General features: G+C 41.4%; 1 protein-coding gene across 2 annotated transcripts in view; it reads left to right on the forward strand.

The window, feature by feature from the left end:
- Positions 1–17,109, forward strand: part of nlgn2a (neuroligin 2a) — a 289,734-nt gene that overhangs the window by 258,521 nt on the left and 14,104 nt on the right. For both annotated transcript variants that reach the window (XM_061710704.1, XM_061710705.1), the window contains one exon: positions 11,881–12,066. In XM_061710704.1, coding sequence (XP_061566688.1) covers positions 11,881–12,066 — 186 coding nt within the window. The remainder of the gene's footprint in view (positions 1–11,880; positions 12,067–17,109) is intronic.

Here is a 17,109-nt window from a genome sequence, read left to right on the forward strand (position 1 = left end):
ATCGTCGTGACTGTGGGATGAAGCAGCGTGCCACCTTGGTAGCTTCCACTGTGACAGAGCAGCCCCACACTGCTCTCCCCTGGAATGGGGAAGGACCTGGAAAAGGTGGTTCAAAAATTGTCTGCTTCTCCCACTCCAGACGGTAAACCGCAATCGTCGGAGCACCCCCCTCTGCGGTCGAAAAACAAAGAAAATCTGCTGTAATTTATACATTGCGTCGTGGAATGTCCGTACACTGCTGGACTTGGCCAAAACATCCGAGAGGCAGCACTTGTGGCCCTGGAGCTTGCGAAGTACAATATCGACATTGCAGCACTCAGTGAGACCAGACTACAGGATGAGGACTGTGGGTGGGTGGATATGTCACAGAATTCGACTGCCTGAACACCGCCTGCCCCGCCAAGTCCTCTACAGACAATTACAAGACGCAAAGCGTGCTGCTGGTGGCCAAAAGAGACGCTACAAGGACTACACCAAGGACCTTCTGAAGCGCACTGCCATAAGCCCCACTCAGCTGGAAACTCTGACATGTGATCGCTCAGTTTGGAGAGATACTTGCGTCAGGGCAGTCACACAAGTAGATGACAGCAATCATCAAAGAAGGTCTGAGAGACGTGCCTAGTGACATCGGAGGACAGCCGGCATTCCCCCAACGTCCGCGTTCCCCTGCCCCACCTGTGGAAGGATGTGCGGCTCACGCATCGGCCTCCACAGCCACATCAAGTGGTATCAGCGACAACAGCGCTGACCCCCCCGCCCCCCTTCCCTGCCCTGGAGCAAGCGTCGTCATCATACATGATGGACAGCTAAGAGTGTGTGTGTGTGTGTGTGTGTGTGTGTGTGTGTGTGTGTGTGTGTGTGTGTGTGTGTGTGTGTGTGTGTGTGTGTGTGTGTGTGTGTGTGTGTGTGTGTGTGTGTGTGTGTGTGTGAGGACTTCACGTTGAGCATGTGTGCCATATACATCATTCTAATCGATTAAGCCATCCCACATCTGTTAAATTCTCCAGACTCCTCTGATAGATAATTACTGCACTGCTGAGAGCACACACACACTCACACAGAGGGGGCTTACACCCACGTCAGCCTTTACCAATGAATTCACTGGGGATATTGTGTGTTGGGAGCTCTGGCTCCTACATAACGTGACAGATTCATAAATCTTTCCATAAGCATAAATAATAATGGCAAATGTAGGTGCACACACAACAACAAGCCTGTGCAAGCATGTCTCTGAGTATAATCTCATGGTTCTGCGATTTCACATCAAAGGTTCTCTGTTGCTTCTTTGTGAATGCAGGTGAGATTCACAGAAGACTCGTTGCTCATCACACGTGGAAAGATAGGAATGCCTTCACATTTTGGATTGTTATGTGTCAGGTCTGTGTGTGTGAACGTCTCTGCAGAAATGGGCAAAAATATGTCCAAATGCATTTGAAAGTAAATGAACTAATACAGTGTCCACAAGAGTTGGTTCTCCTCCATCCAGAAGATCACCAGATCATTCCCAAAACTCACCACGGCCTAAAGTTTCCCCAGGCAAGACATTGAGCCCCTCATTGACCGCCAGCCAGTCATCGTGCCAGTGCGGATCTCAGATAAATCGGTTGTGTCAGGAAGAGCATCCATGTAAATCTATAACGGGGGTTAACCCAACAAAGACAAAAACCCAAAAGAAAGATCCTTTTGGCGATTCTGAAAATGCTTAAAAGCAAATTCTCAAGGGAGTTTCTGTATTCCCTGGTCAATGGTCAATGTTCTTACTGCTGTGTAGCATGGTAGCTTGGTTGTTAGCATCGTTGCCTTGCACCTAGAAGGTTCCTGGTGTCCATTAATTGGGTGGGGTCTGCGTGTTCCCCCTTTAATGGTTGATGCTTCAACGTCCAACCTCCACTTCCACTAGTTGAACCTGAGAAACTGTCATGTTCCCCACCTGATCACCTGCCTACCACTCCCACCTCATCAGTGCAACTGGCCTCACCTGTGCTCCCTCACCAGGTATATACCCACTCCTTCCACTCAGTCTTTGCCTGATTGTCTTAGATCTTTGCAAAGCCTCCTAGCAGTTTCCTCTGGTTTGTCTTTTTGCTTTTGACCCTGCCTGCTCGTCGTTTGTCTGGTTCCTGGTTGCTCGGATTCCCTGCCTGAAGGTTTCTGCATTTAAGAAGACTGATTTTTGGCATTTTCAGGGTGTGGACTACCATGTTCAGCTTTGGCTTGTACAACCTTATATTTGGCTAATAAATTGAACTGTTCCACGGAGCTCGATCTGTGCTATTCTTGGGTTCAACCTCACACCCATCACAGAATTTGGTTGTGATGTCCCTGTTATGTACAGTACAAGGGACTATGGGGACTAGACCCTGGTGTACGCTGCCTTGTGCCCGAACACAGCTGGAATCAGCTCCAGATTTATTCGGGGAGGATATAAGCTCTACTATTATTTTAACATGTTGTGTACGGCGACCTTGAGTGCCTAGAAAGGCGCCTTAGAAATAAAATGTATTATTATTATTATATAATCAATCACACACTCAGTTCTTATAATAATTATACATTTCCTCTGTGTTGAACATGTTAAACCTCCTCATGGCTCAATGCAGGGATGTTAAAACAGCTGAAACAGTTTGACTTTGTCTTAATGTCCAATTCTGATGATTTGCCGACTGACAATTTGATTTTTGGAGGGGTTTTTTTAGGGTTTTTCACAATAGTATGTTGGATCTTACTTCACTATCAACAGGCTTCTGTTTCAGTGATCCTCATGTGCAGTAAGAGGAAGTAACGTCAAACGCAGTGCGCCGGGAATACGGATGTAAACATGCAGCAGCAGTGAACCTGTATGATTGCTTTTGTGCACCAGAAGCCAAAAATTCATAAACTAATTACAATGAGAAGAAGTCTAAGGAAATTTCAACAAAAAACGAAAAATCCCGCCAACGCGTATAACAGTGGCGTCAAAGACTGATGAGATGGAACCAGACAGTTTAGACTGAAGTCACATCGGAAAACATCAGATATGTTTCCGATTTAGGACTAAATATGAAAGTGATCCAGGTCTGATGGGGGGAAAAAAATCTGATTTCATGTCATTTCATGTAATTTGAGCTGTCCAGACAGCCAAAAAGAAACCAAAAAACTGAATACATGGAAAAAGAAAACCAGATTTGGGTAGTTTTTGCCAACAGTGTGAACGTATGTTTAATGTTTTTACATCCTCTGCACAGCTGATCTGTCCATTACATTATTTCTATGATTTTGCAGCTATTTAAAGTATTAAAACTATTAGTTCTTACTCCAGAGGTCATTATAGCCTTAAAATGAAAAAAAGAAGGTGTAGTATTTCTGTGCAAAATAAATAAGGTGTGACCAGGTTGATGACTGGTTAAAGACGTTATTTCAGGACTTAAGGAGTGAGCAGTATCTGCTTCATGCATACTGTTATTATTTCCATTTTGTCGAGGATGAAATGTGTTTCTGGTTAAACAAAAAACATTTCCAGCTTTCGTTGGATTGCTTTTACAGGGAGAAACATTGGAGTTTAATCTTCGTTGGTGCATTTCCTCCGTTTGACAACTTTCATATTCCAGATCCAGTGCTGGCTCGAACGTAAAACGGCTGGATTTCTGGCCTTGTCATTGTTGAAAATGACGTAATCTCTCAAAGTTTTGTAGTAGCTCGGTTTGGAGCTCTGAGTTTCTGACCAGCAGCAGGAGTTGTGTGCTTCCTCGAGGCACCCGTTCGCCCTGATGAAACCCTTCTAGACATTCAACTAATTAGAAGACACATAAGACAACACAATGTCATTTTCAGGAAGTTACATTCCCTGCGATATTTTTCTTTATCTTTCTAAAGTAAATGCAAACTGTTTGGAGGAATGTAGAAGTGCTGTAAATGAGACGTAAATGTCTGGAAGAGTGCCTCTAATGTCCGCTTTAAACTAAGCCCAAATGTTAATATGTGCCTTGTGTTAAAACATACTATTTCGGATACAAGTTTTGTTCCTATAAAACATGAAAACTGTTTTTGTGAAGATCAAACCCTAACCCTTCTGTTTGGAAAACATGTTTTAAATACTTGTGTAATAATCCCCGTGTTTGAAACCTTTGAGTGTGTAGTCATGTGATCCCCGTGTTCTTACGCGCTCACGTGTGTTCGGGCTGTCCGTGAGGATGTGGGAAGAGAGAGAGGATGACGGCGAGAAGGAGAGGCTGGCTTTTTTGTAGTGTCAGTCTTTGATCTGTGTTTGTGTGTGTGTGTGTGCGTGCCTGCGTGTGTGTGTGTGTGTGCGCTCACGATCCAACCCCTGGTGTCTTGGAGGCAGATGAAACACTGTGCCTCTATCCGGGACTCACAGAACACCCACTGTCCTTCCCTCCATCTCCCTCGCTCTCCCCGCCTCCCTCCGTCTCACCCTTCCGACCACCATTCCTCGCCAAAGCCATTTTAAAGACCAATCATGCAGAGCTGCTCTTTAATGTTGCATCACTGCGCTTTTAACTAGATTTGTTGTTTTGATAGTTTTCGTAATTGTTATTCTTTACACTGGTCTGTTGCCGTGTACTGGCACCGACGAACGCAGCGTGACTGTGCAAAAACGACAAAACAACATTTTGGGTGTCTTCTGGCTCTTTGCTGCTGTTCCAGCATCAATACGGTCATGTTTGTGAGGTTTTTATATCCCATACCCAAAGAGCAAATCACACCTCACACCAGAAACTAGCAACGTTATCTCCACAACACTATGCTGACATAGAAATATTGCTTTGTGTTAGATTAATTAGCTTAATTAATGACCTAATTAGCATAACTGTTATGTTTAATATATCACGGTGATTACAGTGGGGCATTAGGCGGCTTATTTGCCTCTTGTTTGTGTTGGGCTTAATTAATGTACCCAAACACGGTGCTTATTTGCATGTGTTTGTGGAGTTTAAAGAGCAGCACAAAAGTCAGAACTGGAATGAGGCGATTATTGATGTGTGTTGGTCCATGTAGTTTTATTTAGTCATTCTTTTCTTTATTTCTGAAGATGCTCAGAGATGAGCCATGAAATTGGTTTCGATGATACGCAGAAATCAATACTGTACATTTGGGGAAAGTAAATAGAGGTGTAAAATGCCAATAAAAATATATAATTTCAATAAAATATAATAAAAGGAAAGAACTTAAAAGAGTTTAGTGAAATAAATAGAGTTGAAATGCATGAAAATAAAATAAATACAGATGTTGAAAGGCAAGGCAAGTTTATTTGTCTAGCAGAAACAAGGCGATTCAAGATTCTTTACATAATAAAAAAACATGAAAAATAAAGAGAAAGGAAAAAAGATTATGAAAGACTTAAGCTAGAGTTACAGTGTCGTACTGAAATTAACATGGTTTAAATTCAGATGGTTTACATAAATCAAACAAAGGCAGCTGTGAACAAATGAGTTGTTAATCTTGATTTAAAGGATCTGAGGGTTTCAGCGTTCAGAGTTTGTTCCAGATCTGTTGAGCATAGAAGCTCAATACTGCTTGTCCATGTTTCTGATTCTGGGGACACAGAGAAGACCTGAACCAGGAGACCTGAGAGGTCTGGATGGTTGCTATGGCAGCAACAAGTCTCTGATGTATTTTGGTCCTAAACCATTCACTGACTTTATAAACTAAAGTAAAGTATTTTAAAGTCTATTCTCCGAGGTACAGGGAGCTGATGTAAGTCAAATATATCATTTAACATATAAATGAATGTGCTTTCATACTTTAGTTTGTTTACTCTGGTCTTCACTTGATACATTTATGAATTTGTAGCTTTTTCAACAGTTTTTTCACACATGAAAAGATTTTCGAGTATACCAAAATCAATTCAAACCACATGAGAACATGTGGGAGCAGCAAATGTAAATACAGGAAGAAAATCCAGTTTTGTGGATAATTTATACCAGTGTATCGTTGGTCCTATGTGCTCTGAAAAAACCCAGAGCTCGTTTTGACACATTTAGTGAATGTCTTCTCACCATCTTCTGGCCATCCATCTTGTTATGCTCGACGCAGAAGTTTGACGTTTACATACGTAATTTGGTCTGTTTTCAGGTCCCTTGCAAACCTTGATCTAAAAATTGCAGCAATACTGCCAGAATACTTTGGGGGCAGTGTTGAGCAATATAGCTAACATGTGACCAGCAACGAACAACAAACCAGAGAAGAATCAGGGGAATTCGCTGCCTACATACCGCAATGTATTTAATGGTCGAACAGACCCCCACCGTCTACTGCGCTACATGTTTTTGTGCATCTTTCTAAGAGCGTGCATTTTCATGATCTCCTCCACCGTCGCCATATTTGCTGAAACTGCTTCTTCTTCTTTTTCTTCTGGAGTTTTGAGGTGGTTGCAAACAACTTCGTATTCGCGTGTTTACGCCACCAACCGGTGTTTGAAACTGGCATCAAAATGCAGAAGTCAACTCTGAAATCTGTGCTGCACACTCGTGGATGAATTGACTTAACAACCAAGGCAACCATTGAAGAATGATGGCAGCCTATTTATGCACGTGACGTGAGGCAGCATAAATGGGCCTTTTTTTAAAACAAACCCAGACCACCACAGCCCTGTGTGTGTGTGGCGGGGTGCAGATGTTTTTAAATGCTAGAGTCGCCAAAAGACGGAGTAAATAGGTATGTATAGGATTATGAAAGTATAAATCAGACAGAACTTTAAACTATGTGATCTAGCTTTATGTTATTCAACCCGAAATAAAAGTCCACACTTGCTATACATCAAATCATGCAGTTGCAGGCTTTTGATTTGTTTTTATGCAAATTTAAAGTTTCTAACTGAGAAGTTTTAATGGATTAAATAATGTTTTCATGACGTGAAAACATTTTATCAATCATCTGCCGTCAGTTTCTAAAAGGAATTGTCGGTAAAGTAGAAAAAATACTTCAGAATAAGATCTACAGATTTTTTAAATGACAAATTAAGTGAATGGGGTTGTGAACACAAAGTTAAAACAATGTGGTAAAATATTAAAGCAGTCATATTAATTTATGTTACGCTTTAGTACATTAGGTATTGCTAAATAAGTAATGTTTTAATATATTTTGTTCTTGTTACTGCTGCCTTGTGTGCTGCCATGTTAGTTAGTTCATTTTTTGCTCCATTTTTCAGCAGATTTTGTGTTTATTAGTATCTTAATTGCCATTTAAACCTGCATCGTGTGCCGTATAATTCCTTTGTTTTCCCTGGTCTCTAGTGTTCATGCTCAGTACCAGACATAAATAGTTCGAGCCCGTAATTGTGTGGTTCCACATTATGGAATTTATAGTTCTCTATTTTCCCAAACAAATGTGTTCTGCAGTATTTTTATTCAGAGAGTTTTGTTTTTTTTTAATCATGGTGGCACCTAATCCCTAAGAATAAGATGCCTGAGTGTTAATATTATTGTTCTGTTGTGAGCTGTTGATGCAGTAAAAGGGGTGTATTTCCTTACTAAAGCTTATCTATGAAGTTACTTTGGGATTTTTACCTGTTTCACCAGTTCTGTCATTTGAATATCATTTTTTTCAGAAAGCTGAATCTCACCTTTCCTCTTTTCTAGGCAGAATAAACTCAGATACACCCAGGTCTTGTATACTTTTACTCCATAACTCCATAAAGTCCAAGTCCTCCATAGGTCCCCTGAACCCTGTGCCCATAAAGACTCACTAATCCCTTATCAGCAATCGCCCAAACCACTTTTTGCACTGTACAGAGAAGTAGATTTGCACTGAATTGGGAAATCTTTATTTTGGGTCGAGTGGGACTCATAGCAGACACTGCGCTACAGGTTTGAGTTGAAATCCTAACCTCACAGTTAGCATTTTACAACTGCTTGACTTCTGCTGTAAAAGCTTACAGGCCAGCCCTCCAAGTGTACCTGTCTTTAATGAAGCTCTAATTAGAGGTCCCTTTCAGAGGCAGTTAATCACAGCAAGATTAATGTCTCATCATGAGAGGCAAATGTCAGCTAACAACAGAAGCGTTAGTGGAGATAAATGAACAGTAAGGGGAGACTTTGAGACGTGTTCAGAAGAAAAAAAAAATCACATTTCCAGTCAGATTATATTTCTTAGTTATTTCAGATCCTTTTCTTCACGTGTATTTTTTTACACATATTGATGGAAATACTCTTAAAGAACTAACTGTTTAATAAATCCCACCAACCGCTCAAGTCATGTCTGTGTTTGGATTACTCGAACCAGTCTTTGTTTCTGCTTATAGTGTGAAAATCTGTAACAACACCACTCCAGACCAGATGAGGGCAGCATATCAACAGCTGGTTTATGTGTCAGTCCCCAGCTTCAGAAAGGCCTACTTGGATCTGTTTAATTTTGGGCAACACATCAAGAACGGTGTTCACAGACAGTACGATGGCTTTGTGTCGTAGACTACAACCTGATATGGCAGGATGTAGGTTTTGTCAACAGAACAGTAAATAAACAAAAAGTAAAAATGAAGACACTTTTATTGGAAGCTTTTGAAGATAACTGGCGAAGGAGAATGTGTTTCTAATCTTGATTTGGGAGAAAAAAACAACTTAAGTTGCAGTTAATGCAAAAAATATTAATATATACAGTATATACAGTGTGATGCAGGCTGCAGATATAAACATTATTTGCAACAGTTTTTAATGAATTAACAAGGGGAAAAAATTCCACACAATCTGATTCTTCTCTTAAAGGAGCTTGAGGCAGGATTTATGAAAAAAATTAGTATACGTTTTAAGTTTTCTAGTAATAATGTCAGATGAAGCGTTCCAAACCAAAACGAATGAGCCCTCTAGCGTATCTCTCCATTGCCTTGAACAGGCTGTGTGCTGCAAAAAAAAAACGCTGCATGTGCGTTCTCCCCGTTCTCCCGTGCCGGCTTCACTGTTGGCTGCAGTACCCCCGACGGCCGTCGTGGCGAAGGGTGGCGCTAGAGAGTCTCATTTCTTAAAAGGAGCCTCATGCTCCTTTAAAGCTTGGTTTTTCTTTCTTTTTTGTAGGAATTGTGCAGGGTCCCATTATTGCATTGTTTCAAGTTGCATTGTAATAAATCAGACAGTCGTAGGACAATCAGAAGTTTAAATCTTGCACTTTTCTTTTGCAAAACCAGTGGAATGCTGGTTGTCGCATCACTCACACTGTATGAGGTGAGAAAGTCGATTTGGACCTGCGATGACGGATATTCCCACGATTCCTTCAGAACTCATCTGTTGTCTGAGTGTGTGTAAAAGCTCAAAGACACAATAAAGTGCTCTTCCCACTCATCAGCACAGTCAGTGGATACAACAGCTCAGCCGATTGTTCATTTTATGCTATCTGTCGAGTTTTCAAATTTAATTTAGTTCAGAAATACTTACAACTTACACAATGTGCTTTACATGAAGATCCTATTAAGAAATCATTAAAATGGTGTGCATAAATCACAATAAAATACAAAAATCGTATAAAATAACTAAATGAAAAAATGCATGTGCACATGAGAAAAGAAACCTCCCCACTCTCCACTGGCAGTTTGTTCGCAGCTTGAAAGCTAAATGCTGCTTCTCCATGTTTAGTTAGTTCCTCCAGGAGTTTTGTTGTGATTTTTGTAATCAAAAATACTTGAATTTGCAGTGCGATTTGCAGGGATTTATGTGTGTATTTCTGCAACAAAAAAAGTGGAAAAATAGCAAATAAATGCAAAAATGGCAACATTTCTTTTTATTAAATGCAAAAAGGAGACTGTTTCTATAAAAAAAAAAAAATCACTGGGTTTGTATGTATATATGTATGTATGTATGTGTATGCGTATGTAGGTGTATATATGTATATATATTAAATATAGCAATAATGCACATACTGTATATATGCCTTTGGTTTTTACCTACGCGGTATCAATCATTAATATGTGTGCAGATGGGCGGACTAAAAAATGTATCACGATCATTTCTGGCATTTATCCCGATAACGATAAAAATGACGATAATAAAAATACCAATTCAACTCCACCTTTGTAACTATAAATCTATCACCACATTCAGTCTTTGGAGCCCCCAAATCACTGCTCTAAAAGAATACTAAATGATACTAAACTACACCAATTAAATTGAATTAATAAAAAACAATTAAATTACTCCGGCTTCCTCCCACAGTCCAAAAACATGCATATGAGGTTAATTGATGATTCTAAAATTGCCCGTAGGTGTGAGAGTGAGTGTGGTTGTGAGCATGGTTTGTGTGTCTATATGTGGCCCTGTGATGGACTGGTGACCTGTCCAGGGTGTAACCCCTGCCTCTCACCTAAAATGAGCTGGGATAGGCTCCAGCAGACCCCCGTGACCCCGAAAGGGATAAAGCGGGTAAGATAATGGATGGATGGATAAATTAGTACACCTGTACTGCAAAACTGGAATGACTCCTCGCTCTCAGATCCGCCATGTTTGTTACACAAACACGTATCAACGGGAAATCTATCTATCTATCTATCTATCTTTCTTTCTTTCTTTCTTTCTTTCTTTCTTTCTGACTCATTTCCTTCCTTCCTTCCTTCCTTCCTTCCTTCCTTCCTTCCTTCCTTCACGTACGTTGTGAGTCGATTTAACGCAAAACCATAAATCCGGCTTTTACACAAAACCATCATCAACGGGAATTTATCGTTTTTATCGCGAGATGACAAATTCTTACCGTGGGGAATTTTTTGTACGGTTTATCGTGAACGGTAAAATATCGCCCATTCCTAGTGCAGACAAGGTAAAAAAAAAAAATGAGACTGTTTCTATTCTAAAGTTTTTATTTCCGTACCACCACAATGTTGCGTGTGTACAGAATAATTTACCTCCACTTTCATGCGAAACATTACAAAGTTGTTTTGCACGGTCTTCTGCTTTTATTTTTGACAGCAGATGACAGCGGCTTCATACTTTCACAGGTTGGTAAAACGCAGGTTTCCTAACCGGATGGAACCAGCATAAAGTAGTTCAGCCTTGAGAACTCTGGGACTTGTTCTCTTTCTCACCTTTTTTGTTCTGTTTAAACAAATCTTTGCAATATGTATGGCCTCTTTGAGTGCTCAAAAATTGCAGAGATATTGCAGTAAAAATGACTTTCCCTTTGCATATATTCCAGACTCTGGAATTTGCGTAAAATCCTGGAGCGGCTGTTTGGTCTCTGGTCTCGAGCAGCTGACCTGAATCCATGCGTCTAAGAGTTCTACTAGATTTATATTCTCTAAGCATCCCACGGATGTATTCAGGGCCTAAACCGTTCTGGGATTTGTAAACTAGCAGTAGGGGTTGAAAGACGTGCACCCTGTAGTGGAGAGCGGTGGGGTCAGGTCTCTGTAGAACCTCGTTACCTCGTAAGTACTTCGACCGGAGCATGTCACAGATGTTTTATCAAGACCTCAGGAAGCGTTATCAAGTAGCTGCTTCAGTGTGTCTTTATCATGATGATCTGTGACATTTACGAAAAGTTCATTTGATTTAAAGTTTCTGTTTTTTTGTGTTCTTTGTGACAAATCGAAAAATAAACATTTAAAGAGTTTTGTAGAGCAGTTTGTGCAAAAAAAGGAGAAGAAGAAGAGAGCAGTGTATGGATAGTGTCATCATCTGTAATCCAGTTGTGTATTTATTCAGATTAGTGACACTTTTATCTCTCCGAGAGAATTTTGTTTTGCTATGATGAAAAATGCTCAACACTCAAACTTTTACATGTTTGCTCTGTGTGGTTTCCCTTTAACTCAGACGATGGCTTGTCTCTCTGTTTTGTTCCCTTTCTCTTCCCGTTTCTGCACTTCTCTTTTTATTTGTTCCCTTCCATATCCATATCTCCCCTTTTCCTGCCCTGAACACAATCCATCACCTTCCTCCCTCCCTCGCCTCTCTTTCCTCCAAATAGGTTTCCTCAGTACGGGAGACCAGTCAGCGAAGGGCAACTACGGCCTGCTGGACCAGATCCAGGCTCTGCGCTGGCTCAACGAGAACATCGGCCACTTCGGCGGAGACCCAGAGAGGATCACCATCTTCGGCTCCGGAGCTGGGGCCTCCTGCGTTAACCTCCTCATCCTCTCACACCACTCAGAGGGTCAGCTCAATGCTCCGTCGTGCTGCCTTGTTTTTGTCACAACCATTTCTCACCTTATCATCCAGGTTCCCGTTTTAGCTTTACTGCTGACACATTAATATTAATGGAAATCTAAGCAGGTCAAGAGATTTGAATAACATAATATAATAGTGTACATTTGTTTTTCCGTGGCTGCTAATAGGCTGTGCATTACACATTTTTTGACTCCTGGATTGTTGCTTTTGACATGAATTCTGTCAGAATCATCCTCAGCTCGGATCATCTCTCACTAATCCCTGAATAGCCACAAAGCATATTTTACACTCCATCCCATCAGAGGTGTTTGTGTGTGAGCTGCTTCAATGACTCGTGATATGTTTAGTGCAGTATGTTAGTATGTTCTCTTATTAATATTTATACAAGTTTTATTCAGTGTGATCGCAGCACAGTCACACGGCCATGGGCAGCTGTGCGGCACATGTGTTGCAGAGGTGGTGCTTGTGTGTTCGTTCTGCCAGCCTTTCTTTATAACGCTGCCTTCAGTAGAGACCATGAGATGACCAGTGGTAAAAAACACTTAAACTGCTCTGCTTGTTCATTTAAAACACACCTGATTTGAATGAAGAGGTCGTTACCACACTGGTGGTAAGCTGATGGTGGTCGATTAATTGGAATCAGGTGTGTCAGAGCTAAGTTACTGTCTTAAGCCTGGTTTATGGTTCTGCGTTAAATCAATGTAGAGCTTAGACCGTAGGGCACGCAGCTACGCGGGAGTCTCTCCGTAGCGCACGCCGTAGCCTGACCTGCACCTCCCAAAAAATGGAACTACGCGTCGAGGCGACGCAGACCCAACGGAGACCGAGAGGGCTGTATTCTGTCCCTGATACGTGTATCATCTACGCACCACTGACAGATAGCTAACAGAAAGGATTCAGAGAAAGTCGAACACAGTTTCTCTTCTTTCCATTCTTTATGTAAAACTGAAATAAACACAAATTTACAAAGCTTTAGTTACAAAAAATATACAGCATAAATGAATTTACATTGCTTACGTACACCTGCTACGACAAGAAGCTACATTTAGCTTGGCTTAGTATTTTTAACAAACTAAACATATGAATTTCAAACAATATATAAGTATACAAATTTCCCCAAAACATTAAAAGGTGATGAACTTACAAGCAAAGAGTCTCCAAGGCACAAACGCGAAGAAAAGAGGAGAGAAGCTGTCTGTCTGACCGCATGGAGAGCTTTTCCTGGCTGACTGAGTCACATGATCTGAACTAACCACTCAGAAACGCTTAACTTACACTACTAAACTACCACCAGGTGGTGCAAAAGAGAAATAATTTGAGGCCACAGAATGTGTGCCATGACAGGCTGTGATTGGTTTGCTTTGTAGCAACGCATTTCCGGTTCCAGACTGCGCCATCCCCGCCATTTTTAAACATCTTGTTGTTGTACACAGAACATTATCAACATGGACCAGGTCAAGGAGCGACTCATTGAGGAAGTCCGTAAATATGACCACCTTTACAATTCCTCGTCATCACACTACATGGATTGCCAGATGGCACAAAATTGCCATCGCCATTGTTCACTGTGACCGTAAAAGCCGGAAGCCAAACAAAGAATCAACTAGAGACGACGAAAAACCATTCAGCGCTCTGGGGGGGTATTGCACCGCAGCGAAATGGAGTGACGGAGAAGTCCGAAGGGGTTCACGACGGCGTCACGGCAACGGCATAAATCAGGCTTTAGATTATCATGAGCTAAGGTAAGATGGACATGTTCCATCAAAACTGCTTCCTGATGCTCCATAAGGAGGCGATGTCAGCGGACGCTCAGCAACACGTACCTCACACACTGGTGCTAATCTGATGGTGGTCAAACAGCATCCAGCCCAGGTCCTGTCGTGTTCACCCGACACCTCTCAACCCCCAAGGAGAGCACTGCTTTTCCTTTGAACCGATGAATTTACCTACTGTAGTCGTGAGGCTCGTCAGTGTGAGGGGGGGTTAGACCCGGAGGTGTCGCTCGTATCTTTTTAAGGATGAATGACATGGGAGCTCTAACATTAGCACACATTACCTGCCAGAGCAGGTTGACCACACCTCCATCAGAATCCTCTATCTGCACGACCTTGTGCTCCCCATTACTGCCGGCACCCCCTGAGGGCAGAGTGTTAATATGGCACCAGCAAAGTACGGAGGCCTACGAAGCAATCGACTTTGATCTGAACTGAGATCAACGGTCACTGCCTTTGATCACGCTGTCCTCCTCCGATCTTAACTTCTTTGTTCTTTAAGCTGCTGGAGGACTCTCCCTGCATGTAGTTCATCTCTCCCTCTTCTGGGTCTCAGTCACAAACTGCAAAAGACAGGAATGGTGCGTGAATAGAGAGAGATATCAGAGAAAGCATGTTCACGCCACCACATATCTGTTTCAATTTCCGTCTGAGCAGATGCTTCACCTGTAACTTTAACTCATTCAGTCCGTGTAGATGTGCCTTGAAAACAGCTTTAGTGAGCATCTGTGTGCTGCTGCCGTGTCACTATCGATTTAACCCAGTCTCTGCCACTAACACCAGTGCCCGTTAACCCTTCGGACCAACTCAGACTTCCTGCAGTCTATTACTCATGTACAAAGATGATCATTAATAATCAAAGATCTCCAAGGACCCAGTTTGTTATTCAGTGTACAGTTATAACCAGTTAATATACAGCTGAGGAAAAGACACAAACTCCCCAGATGAAGGTCTCATGCTCATCTGTTCCCGATATAAACACCAGAGGAGCACAGCCATCATACCTTTCAGGAAGGAGATGGTTTCTGTGTCAATCAGATTAAAGTGCAGAGTTCAACCCCAGAATTGCCCCAGACAGACCGTGTAAAGATCCTGGTTAGAACTGATGAGGAGAATATCACTATAAGAGTAAAACACTGTACGGAGATGAGCTGAAGGCTGCTGATCAAAAAAAAAGACAAATGATACTAAATTTGCACAGTTTGGTCATGATGTTCACCTTGAAGGAAAAGTGGGCAAGCCTTCAGGGCCGAGAACACTGTTACAACCTTGACGTGTGGGTGTGGCAGCGTCCGGTTGCAGAGCTGCTTTGTGTAGGAATGACTACAGTTCCTCACAAAGTTGATGCTATTATGAGCAAAGAAATTGTGCTGGATTTGTTGACTCCGTATCTCAGAACATCAGCCAGGATTTTAGACTGTGGGCATGGATGAGTTTCTTTCCAGATGAGTAATTACTTCAAATAGACCTCCAAATTAGCTGCAGAGTAGCTCAAGGTCAAGATTCAAGATACAAAGTGTATCTGGAACTGATCTTGAGCTTTAGGCCCTGAATTACAATTACTGTGCATATTTTAACAAACAATCAAAAAATACAACAGCACAAAAAGTAAAAAATTGAAACCTGGAAATATATGTGCAAAATAGACAACATTAATCTGTTAATCTGTGGAAATTAAAGTTAAAGGGGCAAAGTGATGATGAAAGTAACCTTATGATGTTTTGCAAAGTGAAAATGTTATTGGAAGTGGAAGTGAAGGTCTGTCCTATAGAAACTTCCAGGTGACACTGAAAAGGTAGGTTTAAGCACAAAGATCCCAACATTTGACTCATTTGTTGACAAATGTGCCAAAATATGAGCTTGTGGAGGGTCACCCTCTGAGCCAAGTCAAAGAGTCTAAAGGTACTTGGACCAAGCATATGTAAACTTCTGACTTTCAGAGAAAGCCGTTCAAATCTCCAGGTCCATTATTGCTGCATTTTACAAATCTGAACTGACCAAAAACATGAAAAAGAAAATCCCTCAACTTTCTCATCAGACATGAAGAAAGAAAGAAAAACCTACAACAACCTACAAAATGTGGGTAAATTAACGACAAGTTTAAACTTTGGCAGCCCAAATGTTCTGCTACAGAATTGTGCAGTTAAAGATTTGTGTTGCCAAAGTGGCAGTTTTCACTCTCCCAGTCCACCTTAAATAAGCACATGCTCAAAAACACGCAGAAGCACTTTTGAATCACATTCAAGTGTTTACATGAGCCCATGCAGTGATTTCTACCGCAGAATAAAGTATTTATATTCCTCTTTGTTACGTTAGAGTGGGTCGGGTTTAAGCTGATCTATTGGCAATATAATATTCATAACTATGTCCTCATTAATATAGAATTGCATGAACATAAGAATAATTGTGTTTTCATTACAGTAGAAAGAACAAATCTTGTCCAAAGACCCTGAGGGTTGCTCTCTTTGTCCCTTTATCATCTACATTGTACCGCTGCAGAGCCTTACAACGCCTAGAAGCCAAAACATCAGTAGGCTTTTGATGTTTTCTGTTCTCGCTGTAGTTTGGGGTTAGACGGAGGGTATTCAGTAGCATGTTGTACAAACTGCAATCAGGGACCTGCAGTAAAGACCATTTCACACTGGACCTTTCTGTCTGGGGACCCAAAGATCAAGGCTAATCAGTGTCAGGTTTTGATCTCGTCTTCCAGGCAAAGTCTCTATGGATCATCTTTTCATGTTGCTATGCACCATAGATGATGAAATCACCCTAATAGTTTGCAATTTAATGTCAAGAAACATATTCACAATTTGTAGAATAAGTCTTTCAAATCTTGGTGAGTCCTTCCCCATCTTTTCATTATGGGCATGCCAAGTAATGGCATGACCATATTGCAATCGTCCAGAATGGCCCAAAGGGCAATGTTGCTAGCATTTTGCTAACAAGCTAAAGTCGCAAAAGTCCCACGTCACACCAGCGGGTGTACAGCATGACCCCGCACTGATGTGGAAAAAAAAAATCCCCAAAAACTAAAACACGTCCGAAAAAATGAGGAAAAACATGAAAATGAAGGCGATATATTGGTATACAGAAAAGTTTCCCTTTTCTTATTATTCTTATTATTCCGCACTTTTTTTCGTCCGTTAATACGGCCCGAACCGCAACGTGCACCCATGCATGGCATACATCGTTGGATGCGTGTCCATCGTGATTCGATGGGTATTACTTTTCTCAGTAATAGGGGTTACCGTGGCAAC

Source organism: Cololabis saira, chromosome 20 (assembly GCF_033807715.1).
Source record: "Cololabis saira isolate AMF1-May2022 chromosome 20, fColSai1.1, whole genome shotgun sequence".
Classification (NCBI taxonomy): Eukaryota; Metazoa; Chordata; class Actinopteri; order Beloniformes; family Belonidae; genus Cololabis; species Cololabis saira.